Genomic DNA, 23,843 nt, shown 5'->3' with positions numbered 1-23,843 from the left:
GTTTGAGGTGTCTAATGCTTTCCTCTGGATCCAGATGTTTCAGCCCAAAGGAATAAACCAAAGGCTATGAAACAGCCCAAAGACTATTGCTGCAGTTGTACCATATGTATCCTTGTGGAATCTCAACATCTCAGCCATATTTTTGAGACTGTTTCTTCAACTGGCCAGATAGTGCTGGCTCTAGTCTAGTGCCCAGCGCTGAATATTCCTCTGAGACACAGATTGTGCTAGGTTGATAGATGTAGCTTTGTGACAGCATGTTTCAGCTCATGGTCCCTAGATTCAGACACCTTCCCAACACTGAAGCAAAGGAACAGTTCATGCTGGTAGAGACTGATTTAGTTATAATCCCCTGACATAACACATGAGAAAATAAATATGAACTACTGTATGTTAAAGCTGATGAACCAACTAATCATCTGGTTTGAGCACACAGAATTAAAAAAAATTATGTTTTAAATCTGTTTATTTTCAGTGTTTTTATGGAAAGTCTTGTTGTAAGTATTTTTCCTTTCTCTTTCATATTATAATTGCTCTGTCTTTAATAGGTGGGACGGGCAAAAGATGAAGCCCTAACAAATCAGCTGATAGACTATCTTATGGGAGAGACTGACGGCATGCCCAAGGTATTGTATTTTTATCGCTTTGTGTCACGTTGCTGTGCTACAAGATCTCTAAGCGTATTTTGTCCTAAAATTCTTGGTAGACACCGACTATGTTTTAACTCCATTTCGTTAAAGAGCAGCGATCACTCTGTGAGTCATTGACCCAGTAACTTCAGTTTCAGAAAGATAAGAAAGTAACTTATCTTAGATATAATCATCTTTCTCCAAGCTTTATGAAAGCAGGTAGTTGGACAGGCTTAGCTCTTTGTTCGTGCCAGTTAGCCAGCTGGCTGTTGCTTTTCCCAGACAGATGGTCAAGCACGTGTGTGTCTCTAGGCTAGCTACAGCACTGATCCCTTCTTGCGGAGTGGGGAGTTGGTCTAACCGTTGCAGTGGAAGAAAGTAAGGCAGTAAATAGGAGGTGAAAGACAAAAACCCAAAGATCAGGATACATTAGTTCCTGTAATCATACATCAACTTAAGACATAGAAAATTGTGGACAGATTTTCAAAATTGCCCAGCAACTTGCTGATTTCTTAAGCGATTAATGACCATGTTCCCAAAAAAAGCTTTCTTTTTTGATTTCTTATTGTGTAGAACTATTTAAAGTTTGAATTGATTATTCATAGTCAGCTTCATCTGTGGATATAGGCTGTAGTTCTGAAAACTAAAACACAAGTTTCTCTTCTGTGTTGGAGAATGCAATTGCATATTTAATTTATGATGGAAAATAAAAAACAGGAAGCACATTTGAAGACACTTGGTGACAGACCTTCCTAACGTGGAAGTTTTGATTAATAGGAGAATAAAATACTGTGGACACTGATTTTTACATTGTCACTCATCATTGTCCTAAAAAAATCTTCTTTGGATCCTTACAACCTCACATACTTTTATTTTATGCTATTTAGGAGGTGCTTTGTGAGATAAGAGGTGCTCTGTGCTATGAGGCTTCTTTTAATGTCATGTGATAAATTAATAAAATTTTGAAAGGGCCATTGCACTTTCTTCTGGGTTTCCCTCTCCTTTGTTAAAAGCAAACCATTCACTGGGTGTAATAAAAGGCTTTTGGCAGACTGGTAGACTGTTTCATCTTTTTCTTTTTTGTGTATATGCATTTTGGAGTTGGAAGATACTTGCTGACAGATTTTTGTGTATTAGTTGCCAATGCCATAGGTTTGGAAATAAAGGAAGAGGATCATTCACAGACTAAGCAGAACATAGATTAGATCTGTGCTATGTATACAATACAAGTAGATTTTGACCTTATTACATTGGTGTGATTTTTTTTTTTTTACCAGGACAGATTAAATATGTCCACTGTAAATATGTTAGACATCAGAACAGCAGCATTTGAGGTTAAGATGACAAACAGCTCTTTTGCAGAGTGACTGCTGATGGGCTGTCTGGTTTCTCTGAGTTCAATCTATTAAAAAAAGCAGGTTTTACAGTCCACTTTTGGCTTTGATGTCCACAGAGATTGTGGTACATTCAGTCACATTTGGGTTTGAGTTCATGGAACTAACAAGTTTTGCTGCCTGTTAAAGCAGAGCTTGAATGTGAGCTAAGTGGTGCTGCACCTGTGTTTCTCTACTGTGAAAGCCAGACCTCAGGTGCAGATATTGCAGTCTGCAATTAATTCCTTAGTCAAGGAATTTAAGGTCTCATCCAAACTCAGAGTAAATACAGTCAGGTGCAAAATTATACATATGGAAGAATAAGTTCTGCCTTACTGAGGGGAGTAAGGTTTGGTAACAACGGAGATGACACGGTCTTGGTGCAGTAATTTTATTTCATTGCTAATATTACAGCTGTAGTTTATGATTCTGTTGTGAGATAAGAAATTCTGTCTCTTTCCTCATTGTATGGTGGCTAGAGATTAAGGGTTTGATATTTTAGAATTCTAGAGAAACTGGACAGTTGATGACCAAGGCAACCTTGCTTTTATAAAATTAAAAAAGAACCCAAACCCCCTCTATCTCTTTATAGAATGGAATGGAATAGGGTAGAATAGACTATTCCAGTTGGAAGGGACCTACAACAATCATCCAGTCCCAACTGCCTGACCACTCCCGGGCTGACCAAAAGTTAAAGCATGTTGTGAAGGGCATTGTCCAAATGCCTCTTAAACAGTGACAGGCTTGGAGCATCAACCACCTCTCTAGGAAGCCTGTTGCAGTGTTTGACCACCCTCTCAGTAAAGAGATGCTTCCTAATGTTCAGTCAAAACCTCCCTGATGCAGCTTAGAACCATTCCCACACAGCCTATTACTGGATACCAGGGAGAAGAGCTCAGCACCTCCCTCTCCACTTCCCCTCCTCAGGAAGCTGTAGAGAGCAATGAGGTCGCCCCTCAGCCTCCTTTTCTCCAAACTAGACAAGCCTGAAGTCCTTAGCTGCCCCTCATAGGACATTCACATCCTTCCTAAGTTGTGGGGCCCAGAATTGCACACAGAACTCCAGGTGAGGCCACACCAACGCTGTATACAGCGGGATAATCGCCTCTTGACTGGCTGGTTGTGCTGTGTTTGATGCACCCCAGGATGCGGTTTGCCCTCTTGGCAGCCAGGGCACACTGTTGATGCATGTTGAGCCTTCTGTCGACCAGCACCCCCAGATCCCTTTCTGCAGGGCTGCTCTCCAGCCATTCCACTCCCAGTTTATACTTGTGCCCGGCGTTACTCTGTCCTAAGTGCAGAATCTGGCATTTTGACTTTTTAAATTTCATTCCATTAATCATAGCCCAGTGGCTATCATTATTTATTTCCTATTATTTACCTCATATTATTCACCTGTAATTCGAAATTTGAACATTAATAAAATTATGAGAGAAGCAAAACATAGTGAAACAAACAAAATTCAACTGCAAGAGACCAGAAGGGAATGAAGCTGTTGGAGGCATTAGATGAAAAAATCTCTGCAGCGTCAGTGTAAGCAGAATTAATTTCACATTTATGCTGAAAGTTGGATGGACAGAAACTGGAGCATCAAGTCTCAGAGCAGCAACCTAGCCATCTGCTTGAAAGACGTGCGTAGGACTGGATAAGAGAAGTGAGCTACAGTATGGTCTCTGTAGTGAAGAGGTTTTAAAGATTTTAGAAAACACTTAGGAATTTTGTGAATACTGTAACTGCCGTATTTAACATTGTTTTGAACTTCAATGTAGAGCTTGCTTTCCCGTGTTTAAAAGCTCTCTCTTGTTCTTCTGAATGCTTTAATCCAATCTGCCATAGTCTCTCTCAGTGAGTAACAAAATTTTATTATATCAAGTCATGCATATTTGTTTTAAAAATCTACTTCAAAAACAATTCATCTTTCTCATTATGCTATGGAGTCAGTGTTTTTGAAATTATCAAGCAAATGGGGTTGGTTTTAGAGAATAGCAGCTTTTATGTGGTAGTATTTTTGTAAAGCTGTAAGTAAGAGTAAACTTAAAGTAGCCATACAGCAGAAACTTGCTAATGCTTTCAGGCATCGCTCACAGCAGCCTGATTGCTTTAAATCTTTCACAGCCAGCAGTTATGTGGGACGAAGTACATATTATCAAAATTATTATGCTTACCAAAATTTTGCTACACTATTGTCTAATTACAAACTATTTATTGTGTTAATATGTCAACTATTGTATCTGTTAACTTTAACATATAAAGATTCTTAATTTGTCACGTGTAATTGTAATTTTTCAGGGAGCATTAACTAGCAAGGTTCTGCTGTTTTCTGTGTGCATATTTGCTAAGTACATGTATTTTAAAAAGTAAAACTAAATTAAAATCATGGCTATCTAATATTAAGATCAGTCAGGTTGCAATAATGAAATTTTCCAAAGACATTAGGAAATGTCTTGTCAATTGAAAATTCCTTCCTGCATTTTTTGCCTTTAAAATGGCTAACTTTAAGGTAAGAATATGAAAGTAAAACATGAGACTAATTTTTCTTAAATGCCTTCTACTTTTTTTTTTCCTACATATGACTGCCATGTAAGTAATTTAAATATATTATTTAAGTAAAGTATAATTAGGGACATGGAAAATGCCACATAAGACCACTGGTCCGTGCAGGGGCAGGATCCTTCTCCTGCTGGAGAAAAGGGAGAAGCAGCCTGGATGGGGAAGAAGTGCAGCCTTCTGCTGTCATCAGTGGAACAGCCATCTGTGGTCACATGGAGGTGTCAGAATTTTGGAAGAATTACATCATAACCTACTATTCATAATACTTTTTGTTTTACCCCACTCAGGGAACAGCCTGAGTTTCCTTTTTGCAGGAAAGTTTACAGTGGATAAATAACATCCACTAGTATAAGTAGTTGTGCTTCCTTTATTTTCCAGATAAAGTACTCCTTATTGTTAAATTATGGTTCCTATGGATGTTCGACATTTTGATCATGTGTTACTTAAAGTTGTACTCTATCATTAGTGTAAAAGTAATTATTTTTGGTCACTCAATATTTTTCATTATATTGCAAGTTAAAAAGAAGAATTTGACATGGCTTTTTTTTTTTTCTGTATGCCAGTCTTCCTCTCTTGCTTTTATTTCTATGATTTGTCATCTTTTTTCTTTGCCTCTCAAGTAGGGAGTTAATCTTTGCAGCCATCATCTTTATAAGGAAATGTCTTTATATCTTTCGTAGTTCTCTTCCTTTTAACTTCTGCCTTTTTTTGCTATGTTTTTGAGACTTGCATACAAAAAGCACACAGTATTCCAGAGAACAGCACAACATTGATTAATACAATTCTTTTTAAGGACGCTTTTATACCATTTTAACAAAATACACATTGCCAGTGTTTGTTTTTTATTAATAATGTTGCAGAATTCATTGGTTTGGTTTTTCACTAAGCTGTCTATAAAGCTACCAGTGATTTTTCTGATTCATCTGTATTTAAGTTGGAACCTTACCATTATATAGAATATTTCAGCTTTATTTAATCTTGTTTTACTAGCTAAAAGATAGATTGTCATGTACAGACTTTACTTTTTATTGATCCCATTTTAGAAATCACCACTAAAGATATAAAAGAGTAGCACTAGCCCAGGTTTTGGGGGTTTTTTACTTAATAGTTCCTTTTCATCATAAGCAAGGTCATTTTATTTTGTAATTTAGCTGTATTTTTAGGAAAGACCTCTCTTAAGAATTTTCTCAAAATCCCTATGAAAGACCAGTTCTCTTTTCTCTTGTTGATTTTTTTTTTAACTAGTCTGCTAGAAATTTCAGTACACTTCAAAAAACAGAACTCGTGTTTATTTTCTTCAATAGAGCTATCTTGTTTTTTGAAGTTTTGTTTTAAAATTATTTCACTAATTTTCTTGATGTTCAGTTAAGCTGTTGGATTGCCAGTTCTTGGGTGGACTCTGCAACATTTGCCATTCTTGAATTCTGTAATATACCAACAGTATGTAGTACAGCAAATTATAAATCTTATGCATTTTGTTAGCCGATTGTCCCCTGAATTTTTAATTCATTTAGCTGTCTTGGATGTCTGCCATCAGGTCCCAAAACAATATGCTCTTTAATGGGCAAGTTTTGTCATCCTTATACACACTAATCAATGTTCGCATCTAGATCTGTAACACAATTTAAGCATTTCTAGCAAGATTTCAGTTTCTAAAAGGAATCCTTTGGTTCTTTTCTGGCACCATAAAAAACCTGCATGACTGAAGTTATCGGGTTTCCACCTGCAGAACTCTCTCTGCGCCTAATGGTCTGTGGCTTTCTGCATCCATATTGACAACTAATGCCACAACTCAGCCAGGGTCCTAAAAGTGGGTGTTTATATGACTGTCCTAATGGCCAAAACTTCACAGGGGAACATAGCGTAGCTAAAGCACGTTGATACGAAGAGCTTCTCACAAAACAAGCCAGTTTGTCCGCTTTCTTTGAAGAATGTGGTGGTGGGATGGGCAGGTAAAGAAAGGGAATGCAGTGGTATGTGTTCAGTTAGTGTTAATTGCTTTTGTATGATTTAATTAAGGATGCCAAGTACCTATTCCGCTTATACATGGCACTAAAGCAATACAGAGAAGCTGCCAGAACTGCTATAATAATTGCCAGGGAGGAGCAGTGTTCAGGTAAGTGTGTTTTCTCTGATATGACAGCATCTCTGACATCCTTGCAGTACTTACAGTGCCATTATTTATATAGGATTATACTTAGAAAAGATATGTATCAGTGCTTTTAATTATATTAGAGTTTAATTTTGAAATTGAAGTAGCCTTTGTGAAAAGGTTGGGACTCGTACCTTTTTATTAAATATTGGAAAGAAGAAAATTGTACCTGCATTCCTTATTGCATTCAAGTAAACATAGGGATTAAGATTGCCTGCAACTTTTCTGTATATCATAGATCTTAGAATTGCAGTTTCTACATGCAGTTTCCAACTTAGACACTGATCCTTTAGTCTTTGCACATGATTTTTTCCAATGGGAGATGATTTCTGTTGAAGGATCAGACACCTGCTTGCTTAAGCCTTTTTTCCTCCTGTAATACGTAGTTGAAATAAGAAATAGGAAAAAGTAATAAGAAGGGACAGGGCTAGAAGCAAAATAGCTATGGCCTCCATTATTCATTTTCCTCTGTAGCCATGGAAACAGCCCTACCATAACGTTGCTTGCTTTTCATTTCAAGTAAGTTAAGAAAAATATCTATAAAGGAAAAACAGCAACCTCAGGAGCAGCCCAGGCAAATTAACATTTATGGACTGCTCCTCAGCATTGGCCTAAAGAGTGGAAAATCTCTTAAACCCTTAGCAAGCATGATCTCCCAGTTCATCATAGCAGTGAATAATGCATTTGTGCTAATTTTGTAAGCAGGAAATGTAATGGCTCACGGGTTTAAATATTTACTAGCTTCTCTGAATCTGAAAACTTATATCTAAAATGCAATATCCCATACTGTATTTCATATTCCCTAATAGTATAGATGTGTTCTGCAGCAGTGCAATAATAAACACAATTTTTCTCTCCATAAAATCACCAATCTTGCAGTAACTGTTTCCCCTGCAGAGGCACAGTTTTAGTTTGTCCTCCTCTTCCTTCAGGAGATCTCAGTGAAATTGATTCTGAAGTTTACACCAATATCGTTTATTCTTTCCTTAAAAGTCAAACTGTGTGGTATTTTCCTTTGGATATGCCATTTTATGTGCAGTTTTCCTTTATGTTGTTTTAATGTAATCACAAGATTTTAAGACTGATCCTGTTACACTGAGAGTCAGTAACACAGCATGAAAGATTAATATTGTTTTCCAGCAACAAAGTCTGGAGTGATATTTAGCTGCCTCACGCAAATTCGACTGGATGATTCAATTGTAGTGTGTAACAGCGCATAACAAATTGCTCTATAGAGTAAAATTGTTTGCTGATAGAGAAATATAGAGAGACAGAGGAAAAGTTTGGTGAAATAACTGAATCTGAAATTTCCTTTAAATGCCTCCAACTGCAAAGAGTGTAATAACTTCCTTATACTTTAATAATGGAAAAAACCAAACAAACCCCAAAACAAAGCAAGAATAACTAGCTAAGAGTAAGACTACCCATACTAAGCACTGGTTGTTTTCAGCTACACTGATAATTTAATGAAACTCTGTGGTTTCTGGACAATCCTTGACAGTAACCTTGAAGCAGTATAATCTAGGGAATTAACATTCAAAGTTTAATTACCTCTCTAACAGGTTTGGGGTTCATTTGGTTGCAGAGGTAAGGAGTTGCCAAAGCAAATGATAAATTAACATTTAAACAACAGCTTTTGAATATCTGGCATTGAAGAACAAAAAGAAGTGACATCTCTAAATGCTCTCAAAATACTTTTCTCCTCTTTCTTGTGGAAGCAATGTATTGGGTAGAGCGTCTTCCCTTTTTTAAGTTTCATTATATGAAATGTCATCCACATACGTATTTTGCTACTGTTTAGATAACTTCTCCAGGTGTAATTTTTTTTTCATATTTAAGTCCCTGATTGTATAGGATACCGTGACAAGCAACTGCTTGTGATTTTCCAGAGAAATTGTCATGCAAATGTTTTGCTCTAATAATTGACATAATTTCCTGTCCAGCTTCTGTATATGTCATTAGTAAAGAAATTGTTATGAGAAATTAATTATTCAGTGTTCTCTGTTTTTAAGGAAACTACCGAAATGCACATGATGTTCTTTTCAGTATGTATTCAGAGTTAAAGACCCAGAAGATTAAAATTCCTTCTGAGATGGCTACAAACCTTATGATTCTACACAGCTATATTTTAGTGAAGGTAATGAATTGAGAAACTGAATTTATGCATAAATTGCACAGTGTCTGATTTATTGAACTGTACGTGTGGATGCTCTGTATATATAAATTACTTTGTCATATAAGTTGTATCAGAGAATCCAAGTGCATGCTAACAGGGACAGTCCATACCTTTTGGTTGTTTCTGTCTCTTCGATTAGCATGTTGTTTTTTAAATACCGAACAATTAAAAACCTACATCTCGCTTTCTCTCTTTCTTTTGCATTCATACTTACAAATATGTTATGCTACTACTACTGCTATTAATTATCATTCATAAGCAGATCGCTGCTTGTCTGTACATGAAATTAAGAAGCGGGGCTCAAATGCTTTCTAATAGTTAACCCACGGCTCCCCAGGATATCCATTCAGCCTACAGCCAGCTTCTGGCCTCCCTCTCTACAAGCCATGAGGCAAGAGCAGGCAAGTGGGTGGAAGGCCAGAAAGCCTGTTCTGGGAAAGACCCACTGTAAAGTCTCTGGTTCTTTCTCAAGTGCGTGGTGACGCCTCTGCTCAGTGTCATGAAAGAGCCGTGGGTGTGAAGCTCCCAGAGGATGAACGCCAAGAGCAGGCTGCAAGAATTGCTCTCTAAAGGCTGCAGTTAATTTGATATATTTGTTGTATTCCAGACTCACGTGAAACGTGGTGATCACATGAAGGGAGCACGTATGCTTATACGTGTAGCCAACAACATCAGCAAGTTCCCATCACGTAAGTGCTGACAGCACAGAAGAGCATGCTGTGCTCTACTGGACAATTCATTAATCACTGCATTAGAAGGCACATTCTTCTCCGGTGATCCTATAGGGCACACAACAAAGTGTTAAATACACAGTGTGCTCTGCCATCCTCCACAGGATAGGTCTTTGTTAAACAGCCTCCAGGATGGGCTCCTCACCAGCAGTTTAATCTGTCCTCACCCACTGTACCTGCACGTGAGCTGCCTGAACCACACACACAGTCTCAGGATCGTATGTAGTGAACTGACCAGTGCTGTGACTTCATCACAAAATTTGAATCAATCTTCTCTTGAAAACACTTTTTGGGTACATGGAAAATGTAGAATGAAATGTAGACTTTAAACAGCGCAGACCAGATCTGGGAGAAACGGTTATAATCAAAACACTCCTGCTGCCATGCTGAGCTTCAGAAATGCAAGGCGGTGAGAGGTGAAACTGTTATTTTCTTGTATATGGTTACAGGAATTGCACAAATTGTGCAACTGTGCACCATGAGGAAGAAACAAAATACTGTCATTTTTCATCAGGACCTTTTTAGCCATATTAGCTCAAAGGTTTTCAGCATTAATATTGGTAAATAAATACCTGACATCATTGTTTCGTTCTTTTACAGACATTGTGCCAATTTTGACTTCGGCTGTAATCGAGTGTCATAGAGCAGGCTTGAAGAACTCAGCCTTCAGTTTTGCTGCTATGTTGATGAGACCTGAGTATCGTAATAAAATAGATCTTAAATACAAAAAGAAAATTGAGGCAATGGTCAGGTGAGCAGTGTTAATATCAAGGCTTTATTTGTGATGTTATTTTCCCTCATAAAGCTTACAAGCTTTATCCTGTTTTCATGTTATTTCACTGTCTCAAATTTGGAAGGCTAAGAGCCATTTCCCCCATACTCTGAAAGTTAAAGGCTCTTCTGTTTCCTTGGATGCGATAAACCTTAAATGGAACATGCAAGTAAGATGCTTCCTAGCCAGCACTAGCATTTTGCTTCTTGTCCATACAGCCACAGGTGCAGCCATACGGTTTTAGTTGTTCTCTAGTTAGGAATGTAGGTGTAAACTGTTGGCTACTACAGCATCAGCAGTACGCTCTCCTGTGAGTTGGGCTACTGAGTAAATGGCTAAGATAAAAAAAGAATGGACGGGCAAATAAAATAGATTAATTCTTGATATTTTCTTCCTTATCTGAAGTTCTGTTTTGACAGATCCTAGCCAATATTCGCTGCCGAAGGAGGAAGCGTAGGTGGGTGTGTAAGAGCAGGGCAAGCATATGTAATGCTTTTCTTACTTTACTAGGCTCTAACCATTTTTGAGGCTCAGGGACTTGCTGAGGCCATATGGGTGGTTTAGGGATTTATTAAGTTTCTGCGCCCTCCATGAGCTTAGCCAATCTCTCTGCTTGAAGCCATGTAAACCTTTAGCAACAGATGACTCCTGTGACAGGACGTTCCATTGTGCCAAGACTGGTCCCTGGCTAGTTTAATGTGATGCCTCATAGTTTTCCTCTTGGGAGAGCTCTAGCCTCTTCTGCATCATTTCTGATTTTTTAGACACCTTTTTTTTTTTCTTCTCATTATCCCTTTGTCAGTCGTATCTTTTCAGGACTTGCAGTGACTCAGCTTATATAGCTATTCTTTTAAGGATACTGGTCCTTACAGCCTTTCTCTGAAACTCTTTTACAACCTTTTTGGAGGAGGCAGGACCAAACTACAAACTGTATTTAAGATGTGGGCAACCCATGGATTTATATAGTAGCAGAATGTAGGTCTGTTCCAGCCTACTTGATTTGCTTTGACTTTTTAAAGTGAGCTGATGTTTTCATAGCCTATATTATAATTTTAAGATCTTGTTCCTAAGCAACAGCATTTCAGAGTCCATCATCTTGTATGTGGAAACTTTTTTCCAACAGGCCTTGCTTTGGCTTCCCCCCGTGCCATCACAATATTTTCACTTATATTTTATGAGCGTACAGCACAGCAGTAGGTTACCACAGATGTGTCCTGTGGGACATTTATCCTATTCTGTTCAGTATCTTTTAACCATTTTTTAAAGTCATCCAACGTACTTCCTTATTGCCTTGTTGTTATTATCTATCTCTGGAACATTCCAGTAAGCTTCTAAAGTAAATAGCCATGTTGACACATTCCTAATCTAGCATGTTTATCCATAGGTTGGATTTCTTAAGTGGAGGCGAAGGGACGGGCCATTTTGAGGGAAACATACGTGCCCAGGCTAATAAAATGAGAAATTAGGCTTTCTACGAAAATACCAAGAGAACTGAAGAAGCCATATAATTTTCTCCAAGGTTCCTAGGTTAAACATTAGGAAAGATCTATCCTCTTCATTGGCAAATATGCTGAAAGCGAATCTAAGTTCTTCACCTATAGAAGATTAAACATTAAGGTCTGAAAAAAGGGCGCCTCCTCCCCACTGCCCCCAGCCCAGGAGCCATGCCATCACACTGACAGGCACGTGGGTGAAAACCAGCCTGTGAAAGGCGGAGTTACAAGCTGTGTAGTCTACCAGGGTGCCAGTTTTGTGTCTTGTTGCTTCAGGTCTTTGTGGTCGCTCCCGTCACTGATAAACACTGAAACAGAAACCATAGCTTTATAGTCTATACAAAAAGACCATGAGGTTTGAAATATTTTAAAGTATTATGATGTTACAACTTTAAACAGGTTGTATTGGTTCAAGTTAGATGGAAAATACCTGCTTTCTGCATTTACATAATTATGAAGAAGTTTGGTTGCTCGTTAAAAGGAATTATATAGTAGACTATAAAACAGCAACTGGAAGCTACGCAAATGACTCCAAGGAGAAACACTTTGCTAAATATTGACAGCATTGTAAAACATCTTTATTCACATTTGTATCGCACTTCTAGGCGTCCAGACACAACAGAGGCAGAGGAGCCAACAACAGCCTGTCCCTGTTGTGCATTCCAGCTCCCAGAGTGTGAACTTTTGTGTCCTGGCTGTAAAAACAATCTCCCCTACTGTATTGCAACTGTAAGTGTCCGCAGCACTTCCTGCAGTGTGAGAACGCGAGTGCAAAGCTTTTCTTTCCTTCTAAAAGTTCATCGGAACATCTTTGGTTTGGTAGTAGATTCAAGCTGGATGTTTTCGTGGGTTGGTTTGTTGGGGTTTTTTTTTACCCCCCAAGCTGTTACCAAAACTGTGAAGACCATTCCTGTTGTCTTTAACTATCACAGTGTCCTTAGTTGCCACTTACAAGTTGCAGGCACTTGAGGGTGACAGTAAGATCATGAAGTGGTTCTGGAAGACTTCAACATGCTGAGAGGGCAGGGCGTGCACCAGGACTCCTCCGAACACCCAGCACACACCCAGTGTTTGGGAGAGCACAGACAGGATTGTGCTGCTGGTGCCGGTGCCTGCCCAGCCCAGCGCTCAGCTGCTGCGGTGTGCACAGCAATAATGGCAGAGATGGATGTCCCCCCTTTCTTCTTCCATGTATAGGAGCTTGTGGAGGGCACTACTCTCCTCCCCTAAGCTCCGGGCTGCCAAGACTTCAAATAAAAAACAAACCATGCTTCAAAAATCTGTTTTGGGGAAGGGCCAGACTAACAGCATTTTTAGGCACTTCCAAGATTAATAGTTCAGCACCTGTGACCTCAACATTTCTTGTATTACTGATCCTTACAGAAACGCAAAGTTCTAACATTTTTGTTTCAGGATTCTTCAGAGTGGATAGGTAGGGATGGGGTGCATTTCCCAGGGGAAGAGCCATGCGTCCCACTGTTACCAGCATCAGTACAGAATATTTATACTGAGGTCAGCTACTGTATAACTAACACTTTTTTATTAGGTTCAAGTGATTTGTCACACTAGAATTACAGAAAAATCAAAAGTTACTTGCACAGGAATCAAATGTTGGAGTTAACATTCTTTATTAAAACTAAAGAATTAAGTCTTACAAAAATATTAATAGCAATTATCTATTTTTTTATTGGTTTAGCATAATGAGATGACTGGTACATTTCAGAAATATTAAGGAAGAAAAGCAAGGCTTTTTAAGTATCTTAGGAGAGAGTCAGTGGCAAAACAGTCTACTGTTGCATATCGTATTCGAGCGTAAGTGTCTCAATACAGTTCAAGGTGCTGGTGTGTTTTTATAGTATTGAAAAGGTACATATGAATTCTTTCTATCAAAAGCAAATTAGTAAACAATACCAAAACAGAGGAAATAATTTATGTTTAAAGAGGCGAGTGCCAGGCAGTCAGACAGTATTGAATACAACTCCCCTGGGTGCAGGTGACATGGCTTTAGGGGCATTTTTTGAGTGCTATATGCAACACCAAAATCCCAGCAGATTTACGTGCATCTCTAGACATAGAGCTACAGATAACATTCTAGAACTGCCAATCTCAAAGAATTTTAAAAGCTGTAATTCAATACATTCTTAGATTTATTTTTTAAATCAAAAAAAAAGGAATGCAAATTATAATGGAAACACTGCTTCTCATTGAGTGCTCCTCTTCTAGTTACAGAAGTTATGCAGTAATCAGACTACAGTAACACCATTATGGCTTTGGGTTTTTTAATTCCTCAAGGTCTGTCTTTAGAGCTCAGTTGCCGAGACTTCATCAACATAACAGGTACAAAACACCCAGTGTACCAGGGCAGCACAGGCCCTTGAATTACTTGTGGCTTTTGCCTTCAGGGTCGCCATATGGTACGAGATGACTGGACCGTCTGCCCACACTGTGACTTTCCTGCCCTCTATTCAGAATTCAAGAAGTAAGTTAGTTTTTTCTGTTGCAGAATTCCAATGTCCGTTCATATTTTAGCAGCAAGCTGTTTCATTTGGCAGTAAAAAACATGTAACAGCTGGGGGGGGAGGGGAGGCTGGAAGAGGAATCCCCCTGACTTGGCAGTTTCAGCTAACATACAGAATATCGCTTCAAAGTGGAGTGAAAACTATGACAGAAGAACCCAGCCCAAGCTGCGGGGCTCCAACAACAGGAAGAGTAATGAAGGTGGATGGGGGGGGCTCGTGTAAGTTCTCAGCTCCTTCCAGGAAGACAACCTGATACAGGGGTGGGGGGAACCCAGGCACAGCAGCAGGCACCAACACAAACAAGCCACACAGGCACTGGGCCCAGCCTAAGGCAGCAAGAATCTCATCTCCCCAGTCATCACCTGTGTGAGAATGGGAAGGGATAGCTCTGTTCAGCTGTCAGGAACTGTGAAGCTGCAGAAACTTCATGTTCTAGCCCAAGCTTCTTTGTGTATGCTTTAATCACCAAATTTTCCTCATGCCCTTGCAAACAGCCACGATGTCCATTCTCAAATGTTAAAAATGAACAAACCCTTGCTCTGCCTAGACAGAAGCAGCTGTTGCTGCAGCCTGCACCTGCCCCATTAGCGTAGGTCAGAACTCTGGTCTCTGCTTTCTGCCTCAGGCCCAGCTCTTCCTTTGAAAATGTTAGAATTATCATTTGACCAGTCACGCTTCTTTTAAAACAGCATGTTACAGACTGAAAACATATGCCCAATGTGTTCTGAAAGGATTAACATTGTTCATCTGAAGAAAATAAATGATTGCACACAGTACCTCAAACCAGAAGAAGGAGACCAATAACTTCAGGTATGTGTTAGAGCCTGTATTTTTTACTCAACAGGGCTCATGCTAGAGGACAGTGGGAGTTTTTTCCCAGCAAGGGAAATGCCCTGTTCAAGAATCTTAACTTGCAGCCTGGGTGCTTGCCTCAGGTAACTGAAGCTCAGCTTTATCATGTGTTTGCCCTCAGGCCTGCAAACAGCAGCAGGTTTTGCTACTGCAAGTAACATGGTGGTTAAATCATTCCAGCTGTGGGCCTTTAAACCAGTTCACCTCTGATCACACTGTCCTCTGCAACATACTCCTCAACACCAGCTCTGATTTAGCAGCACAGATCTCCACATCATCAAATCGTACAGCTCTACCAACATGTTTAAATGTAGGAAGGGAGACGCATGCTACACAGAAGGAGCAGGTCCCAAGCACAGGTTACATGATGTGAGCTTCTACATTTAACAAAACAGAAGAATACATCACGCGATAACAACAACATAGTATTGGCTTGAATACTTATATTTCAAAGAATGAGACCACCCCTCTGTCTATAACATATGCTTAGATCCGAGACTTGGGTTTTGTTTTGGGTCACTGAAAATGAGTTAACAAAGTTCCTCAGTAATTTTTACATTTGAAGGTAGATTTACTAGTGCAAACACCTTGTGTGAAAACTTTGACCTATAGGACAAAGTACTGTAGAAATGCTATTATAAAACCATATATACAGAACAATAACTTTATTTTTTCCCAGTCTGAGAGAACGTTGTAGTTTGCTATCACAGTCTTTATTATCTTGGGATATAACTAACTGCCTCTCTTTATTTCAGACCTGCAAGTGTTGTCTGGCAAGCAGCAAGGAAAGCTCTATCACTACATTACACATCTTTTCTCCACTAGATTTAATAACAACCATGTCATTTCTATTTTGTGATAGCCTGTAAATATTTAGCTTTTGATAAATTTTGTACTTTGATTTATTATAGTAATAAAACTGATTGATAACTAACTCTTCTTACCAAGCAAAATTTGCATTTTATCTGCAGCAAAGACAAACCAAGGGACATTCTGTGGTATGTGAGTGGCAAAAAAAAACCCAACACTAGTGTTGTCTTTCCAACATCAGTTCTGAACTTTCATGACTATTTTCTATTACACATTTCTTACTTTTTAAGTATTCCTTTCCGGTTTTGATTGAAGATACAACTCACAAGGACAGGCTCCTCACGTTTTGGAACAAAATCCCCCACTGCTTTTCTGTGTCTTTAACTAAGCAAAAGGGAAGGTGTAGGAAAAGAATATAACCACATACATGCTGGAAAGCCAGAACCTTGGAAAAAAAAGAAAGGGAGGGAGACAGAACACTTCATGAACTTAACCAAAATTTTAAATGACTCCTGTGAAACATTTTATTGTAATTTTATACACTGCTTAATTTCTCTAATGTACAAATATGCAGTTTTGGTTTGGGGTTTGGTGGTTTGTTTGGGGTTTCTTTTTGCATCATGTACTATTTACAAGAGTTGACCTCGTAATATCAGGGTGTTTATTTTTTTAAAAAAAAAGTGAAGCCCTAGGAAGACTTAGCAGAACTGCCAGGTAACTAAGCATGATGTTGTCATAATATTCATGCACCTCCATGTCTGTTGTACAGGGATATTTATAGCTTGTAACACTGTAGCACGTTCAGAGTAAGCACTGCATAGTGAGAGAGTGCGGCAGCTACATCACCTCTATAAGAGGAGCATTTTCAATGCACTGGCTCTACTTCCCTGGCTCCATCACTGGATCCATTCCATGTTCCTGCCAGAAGTTCGATAAGCAAAGCTGCATCCAGAGCAAGATCTCATTCTCTTTATTGTCTTGTTTTCTCTTTTCTTTTCCCTTCTTTTTTTGTTGTTTCTTCATTTTTCTCTCTTTTTGGTGGCTTGGAAGACTTCACCTTTTTTTGCTACAAAGAATATACAGATAGTTGAAAATCTATCTGCAGCTGGACAAAAGCCAAAACGCAATCAGTGTTAAAAGAAAAAGTCATCTCTTCTCTTCCCCTCCCCTTTCATGTATCCAGTTTTAGAATGCCCCAGGAAGTACAGACTCTGCAAGGTTCAGGCTTGACGGCTGACAGCAGTTCCCTGATCTGGTGATAGGTACACAGGGTATTACTGGAATTGCCGTCTGTGACGGCCACAAGCGAAGGCCTGTGGCTGCTCCTTACCAATGGCACCGTCCCCACCAACACCTAAATACCAAGTTTTGGAATTGGACGCAGCATTCCTGAGTTTGCAGCGATGTCTCACTTTGGTCCAACATTCAAGCAAAAGACAATGGATAGAAATCAGACTTCTTCACACCACTACTAGTGAAGAATTTAAAAGTTGAGAGATGATGTATTTTATATCTACTGCGGGGTTGGTTTGTGTTTAATTCAGATGATATCACAAGTCCCAGAAATTTAACTTAAGCGGAAACAGTTTAGTGTGGTAGTTTAACACAGAGGAAACTAAGTCACCTTAATCATTGCATCACTTTCGACAGTATCTTGCTCATCCTCATCAGACTGGATCTCCTCCACATTCAAGTCTTCATTCAGTTCTAAGGTCACCACAGATCCTGACTGCCTTTTAGATGTCTTGGCAGAATTAAGTGAATATGGAGTCAGATGTGCCTCCTTGTTGTAGGCACGTGTAAAAGCTGCTTTGACCTGTTAGGTTGAAAGGAAACACTGAGCATCAACTTAGGGACTGTAGATCATTAGCTAGCCAACTCTTGGCTAGCGACTCCACATCATTTTTCCTTTGGGAAGATGTGATGAAAGATTTGTAGAAGAGGACACTCACTCAAAAGGACACAAAGCATCCAAGAGCTGTACGGTGAAGGTTCATTTTAAATGAGTCCCACATAATCCTCAGCGTGCATCGGCAGGTACTTCTCACTTAGGGCCCCCGACAACTTCAGCACTGTTGCCCTGCTGCCACCTAATCCCAGCCGCTTACACCAGTTACCCTCAGCAGCACTGAGCACATGCCCCACTGCATATTCAGATGAGGGGTAAACACCTGACAGTAGCATGGGTTTAGCCATCAGCAGAGAAGATTCTTCTCTTTCCCTGAGAACTTGACCTGAGACAGGGGAGATTGTGGTTCAGATCCCACACGTGCCTAGTTTGTAGCAGGGACTTGAGCTTAGGCTCAGGTTGTACCAGGTGAGGGTCCCAACCACTGAAGTGGCCTGGCTGGACACTGGAGGAGCATCACTGTGAAAGATGCCAGCTGCAAGCCAGCCTCCTAGTTCAGTGCCCACACTGCTGCAGCACACACAGTTGTGTGTCCTTCCTCCTTTGCATGGTGGTAAGAAAGGCGGTGCAATGCACGAAGGTGACACAGTGTATAGCCAGGAGCTTCCTTGCAGAGAGGTACTGGCTTTCCCTGTCCCTTCTTTGTTCCATTTCTACACCCCAGATGCAGCAGGTTCCCAGCGATCCTTTGCACCAGAAGCGACAGGTATAAGACTGCTGAACAAAGCACAGCCTGACTATCTTTTAGGACGTACCCCTAAAACCTTCAGCAGTATGTTTGACAGCTGATTTGCAAAGACTACCATTAATTAAATTGCAGTTAATAACATTACGCATCTGCAGCTGCACCAAGTTCAGCCTTCCAGCAGCACATCCATGCCACAGCTATTATTCTAGGATTTCTTTTTAAAGATACAGAAGGAAAAAATTCACTACTGAATTTTACCTTGGGATCCAGCTTTGAAAAAGGACTGGGTTTGCCTCCCCATGTGCTTATTTCCATGATATTTTCAATATCTTCTTTCATCAAGCAGTAAGAGTCCATGAACGTTATAGCTTCCTGTACACCGTCTGCTCCAAACTCTTTCAGGGGCTGGACAAGCGCATCCCGCAAATACGACAAATACTCCATGTTTACTGTCCTCTTGCATGCCTGGGTTCTTTGTCAAATGGAAAGCAGTAAGTAAATCTGTGCAACCGCCACCACCCACTTCTAAACACAAGCAACCTGTAGGCAGGGCCTCAGCAAACAGACAATCAGCTACCCTAGAAGTTAACTGCAAGCTGTGCTGTGCCATTCCTGTTCCCGTACATGCATTAGGGATAACCGATGCAAGGCGTTCCAACACCGAACACTCTAGGGAAACACGTCCCTAGAGAAACAACAGCTTCGGGGGAGGGGGAAAAGTCACAGTACTACTAACTATACTGAAAGTGTTTGCTGTCTGTTGTCCAGATTAAATGCTAAGAAAGTGTCACCGACAGCATACTCTCAGAATATACACTGAAGTGTGTACCGAACGCAGCAAGGAATTAATAGTAGGTAATGAACTACATGAGAACTAAATATCTGTGTCAATATAAATCAGAAGAGGAGTGTTGGTACTACCTGAGGCTCATGTGCATCGCCAGTTCTTGAATGATACGATCATGTTTGCCTGTGGATGAAAACTTCCCCAGCCAGGTGGGAAAGACAGGAAACTGGGACATGTGACCTCTCATCAGCTCCCCTGGGAGAACACTTGCATAAACAGCCTGGAAAAGTAACACACGTGCCAAACTCCCGTCACAATGCGTTAGTCTTGCTGACACAGTGACACACTACCCTACTTGTCTGCCTGAAAGCAGAGAGTGAATATAGTTCCACAGTGGAAACAGCTCATTTTAAGAGAGCTTTTTCTTCATTGCTTGCTTCTGCTCAACCCGTTTTCTGTTACAGCTTCATCTCTTGTACCACCACCCTATTCATTACCATGTTCTGAAATCTCTGCAAAATTATCTGGGGTTTAAAAGCAATTAATATTTAAAAAAAAAAAAAAAAGCCTGTTTGTTTCTCACTTGAAAGCGCAGCCAGACAAGCAGCTGACTTCACACAAACAATGCTGTCGTCTCCAGCAGACAGACACGGTGAAGGAGACATTTCCAAAGACCACCACAAATCTACATAAACTCTGCTAGCTAAGTTCCTAAGCACTTAGCTGTTTGGACCTGTACTAAGCAGGGGAGGCTAGACACCCTCCAGAGGTCTGTTCCAACTTCATCTACAATACTTTCTCTGATGCCAGTCATAATCCTTTAAGCACAGGCTTTGTCAGTGTTTCGGTGATCATTAACAGAAGCAGTGACAGAGCTTCCGTCCTCTGTGCTTTGGGAGAAATACTGGCCTGGGAAGCACATAAATAAAACAGAGTAGGCCTGTAACTACACATCAGAAGTGATGCATGCCTTGCGCTCCTACGCTTCATAAAGAAAGTTCAAGCTTTTCAAAGTGTCGGGAGACTTCATTTCATGATACAGCATGGGTTCAATAACATGAATATGGGGAACAGCTCTACTCACCAGCAGAACAGAACACTACATGAAACATGAACTATACAGGTCATAAAATTATACTGAAACATCAATTTCAAGGGATCAGTCTTTTACACTGGACACCCATAAAGGACACAAAATGAGTGTTAAGTGCTCACCTGCGTCGGAAGAAGGTTCCAGTTTTGCTTGCTACGGATCTGTTTGTCTACTATATCACCATCACATATACTATCAGCTGCTCTACTCAAGAGCACCAAGTGTTTTTTCAGATTTCCTCTGGAAAAAAACCAAAATTTATCATTATTACAAAGCAGAAATATCAGATACATTTTAGTCTAGTTTTACTCCCTGACACGAAAGCCTATGTCAATTTAGGCTATGCAATAACTCACCCAGCAGCAGCTGGTTTCACATGTATGTAGTTCTCTTGCACAAAGAGAGGTGCTAAGGAATAATCATGGAAGAAAAGATCCGATTTGTCTATAAGAGACATACGAGAAGCCTCCTCGCCAGTAGCAAAAACCTTCCGGACAACATCAAAAGGGCCCTAAGTAAATGATATTTCAAGAAGTCAGTGGGTTGCAGGTCAACACAAACAATAAGACACAGCACAATATCAACAAAATTACTTCAGTGGTGGTACCCAACAATATCTGGACTCATCAGTACAAGTTCAACGGTCAGTATTTGCTTCACCGGTTTTGAGAATTGAGTTTTACTTCAGATATTAGAGAATTATGGCCTAAAGCGAGGACTCTGGATGAGGAGTACAAGCTTCGTAATTGCATCTTACGTAAGAGACCAGTACATCAAAATACATACTCAGTCCTGGATTTACAGCTTCTTCAATGATTTGTGGCAAGTTTGACAGCCCCCTGCATCTAGGCTATCAGTGCTTTCCTTCAGAAGATGCTTATAAAGCCTAGTGATTATATCAGAATATAGAATCATAGAATCATTTGGGTTGGAAAAAAACCTTTAAAATCATCAAGTCCAACTGTTCACCTAGCACTGCCAAGTCCACTACTAAGCCATGTCCTTAAGTGCCACCTCTACATGTTTTTTAAATACCTCCAGGGATGGTGACTCCACCACTTCCCAGGGCAGCCTGTTCCAATGCTTCATAACCCTTTCAGTAGAGTCAGATTTCCCAACACCCAATCTAAACCTCCCCTGGCACAACTTGAGGCCATTTCCTCTTATTCCATCACTAATAACAACTTGGGTGAAGAGACCAACCCCCACCTTGCTACAACCTCCTTTCAGGTAGTTGTAGAGAGCGATAAGGTCTCCCCTCAGCCTTCTCTTCAGCCTAAACACCCCCAGCCCCCTCAGCCACTCCTCATAAGACTTGTGGCTCTAGACCCTTCACCAGCTTCATTGCCCTTCTTTGGACACGTTCTGGCCCCTCAATGTCCTTCTTATACTGAGGGGCCCAAAACCAAACACAGTATTCAAGGTGGGGCCTCACCAGTGACGAGTACAGGGGAACAACTTGGTGGCACATTAAAGCTTGTTTGAAACCGCACACAGATTTTGTGCGGCTCAAATGCCAAAGAAATGTGTTCACATGTAACTGAACATAAATAGTCCAAGATTAGAAAAATCTAGCAGTATGACAGTAAAAGCCCGTCCAGTATTTTACACTTACCAGTTTGATATCCTTTTTGGCTCTGCTGCCATCCATTTTAGCCTCATCATAAGTTAATGATTTATCTTTTGCACACCACATATTAAGATTATGTAAAACCTAAAGAATAAAATTGACAATCTGGTAGCATAACAGCATTTAAGTGGAAGACTCAAGCAGAAAACAGCCTCATCTCTATACATGAAAATAACAACACTGTTCAAATTGAAGTCAAGGGCATGTACATGACAGGCTCTCTGAACAGACACTGATGCTGGACTGGCACTGACCTGTCTGATGTCCTGATTTGCTGCCAGAATTATCTCTTGCATAGCAGGTGGTGGAATTTTTAAACCTTCTTTAAACGCAATAGACATCATGGCACCCTGTAATGCACACAATTGAGAAACTGTCACTAGAGAATTCCTGTAAATTCTTCCCCCTACAGAACACATTGACACATCTATGAAAGAGCATTACTGTATTTTTCTAGGGGTTTTTTTTTAAGCATGTATGATTTAAATTTTCTCTCATAAACATGTCGTCCATTGTCATTGGTGTAAAAAAGAAAAAGCTCACGACCATTTTAAAAAAAATATTTGGATATAGACTTCTAAATCTGAAAGGCTTTGGGATACTTCATTCTTTGGGAAGAAAAACCTCAGACAAGCCATTTCGAAAAGCAGAGTAACTCAATGAGGTGATCCATGAAGTTTTAAGTGGTGTTTCCAATTCTGTATGAATTCTTCCTCATGAAGACAGAAGTTACTGATAGTAGTTCAGTGCAGCCCACACAGCCACAGCCACCTTACCTTAATCTGTTCTAGACGAGGTCTCTGAAAACGGAGATCAAAACAGTAGTGGACCAAGGAACGAATTTTAGGATGGTTGCGATCGTTACACATACAGATGATGGGTATCTTTGTGTGTCTTATCAAACCAATCAACTCCTGTGATTTAAACACAAAATTACATTAGATACCTCAGAGAATAAGAATGATAAAACGTCACACCAAGCAGCATTAGTCCCTGCCTTAAATCAGATCCTTGACAGATGCAAGTCTATAAAACTCCTCCTACTGTTTCTGCACAGTGAAAAATCTAGCCCCTCTTCTACTTTTTCATTTGCTGCTCTACTCAGCTGCAATAAATCTGTGGTCCTCCCGCTTCTGCTTTCCACTTCCAGTAATCATTTTTGGACTGTTCTGCATGAAGCAATGAAGATCACTAGCCCAGAGTAGAACCGTCCACCTGCAGAACTAGATTCATTTCTCCAAAGGTCAGTTTGACCTGGCCTATGCCCAGAGGGAGCACACATCTTCCTGACTGCACCCTGCCACAAACAAAGAAGCAGCAGGAAGTAAAGAGATCAGCTCTTTCCCACCCAAAGAGCTCCACCCTGAGGCTTCAGCATTTGGGCTTACCAGAACAAACTTTGCCTGCCCTAATGAAGGTGAAATTCAGTTCAATTTCATATTCCTGCAATGCAAGTGTCCACATCTGAGCTAAAGATCTGTATGCCATTTATTGTCACAGTATTGCACATGACTGTAGGAAATCTTCAGAAGCTAAAACTGGAGCTGCTAAGGGGAATACTGCTTCTGCCACGCTATTTATTCAGTGTTACTGCCTACTGAAGGGAACAACTGTCCCAGTCCGATTACAAACCTCCCACTGCAGGTAGATGTCAGCTACAGAGACCTTAGGATAGATTC

At 40.1% G+C, this 23,843-nt stretch overlaps 2 protein-coding genes across 3 annotated transcripts in view; one reads left to right on the top strand and one right to left on the bottom strand.

Annotated features, from left to right (window-relative positions):
• The window catches only part of WDR19 (WD repeat domain 19), a 50,124-nt gene extending 33,943 nt beyond the window's left edge, over positions 1-16,181 (top strand). For both annotated transcript variants that reach the window (XM_075091654.1, XM_075091655.1), the window contains 9 exons: positions 549-626; positions 6,572-6,668; positions 8,717-8,841; positions 9,488-9,569; positions 10,212-10,362; positions 12,482-12,605; positions 14,279-14,355; positions 15,085-15,205; positions 16,003-16,181. In XM_075091654.1, coding sequence (XP_074947755.1) covers positions 549-626; positions 6,572-6,668; positions 8,717-8,841; positions 9,488-9,569; positions 10,212-10,362; positions 12,482-12,605; positions 14,279-14,355; positions 15,085-15,199 — 849 coding nt within the window. In that variant the 3' untranslated portion in view covers positions 15,200-15,205; positions 16,003-16,181. The remainder of the gene's footprint in view (positions 1-548; positions 627-6,571; positions 6,669-8,716; positions 8,842-9,487; positions 9,570-10,211; positions 10,363-12,481; positions 12,606-14,278; positions 14,356-15,084; positions 15,206-16,002) is intronic.
• Positions 13,488-23,843, bottom strand: part of RFC1 (replication factor C subunit 1) — a 45,649-nt gene continuing 35,293 nt past the window's right edge. The window contains exons 17-25 of the mRNA XM_075091656.1: positions 22,941-23,078; positions 22,419-22,514; positions 22,150-22,248; positions 20,891-21,045; positions 20,657-20,774; positions 19,576-19,721; positions 18,913-19,126; positions 17,682-17,873; positions 13,488-17,123 (exon numbers count right to left, since the gene is read on the bottom strand). Of these exons, the coding sequence (XP_074947757.1) occupies positions 17,028-17,123; positions 17,682-17,873; positions 18,913-19,126; positions 19,576-19,721; positions 20,657-20,774; positions 20,891-21,045; positions 22,150-22,248; positions 22,419-22,514; positions 22,941-23,078 (1,254 nt within the window). The 3' untranslated portion in view covers positions 13,488-17,027. The remainder of the gene's footprint in view (positions 17,124-17,681; positions 17,874-18,912; positions 19,127-19,575; positions 19,722-20,656; positions 20,775-20,890; positions 21,046-22,149; positions 22,249-22,418; positions 22,515-22,940; positions 23,079-23,843) is intronic.

This window comes from Phalacrocorax aristotelis, chromosome 4, assembly GCF_949628215.1.
Source record: "Phalacrocorax aristotelis chromosome 4, bGulAri2.1, whole genome shotgun sequence".
Lineage (NCBI taxonomy): Eukaryota > Metazoa > Chordata > Aves > Suliformes > Phalacrocoracidae > Phalacrocorax > Phalacrocorax aristotelis.
Note: the sequence above shows the minus strand (reverse complement) of the source record. Positions and strands in the feature narration are given on the sequence as shown.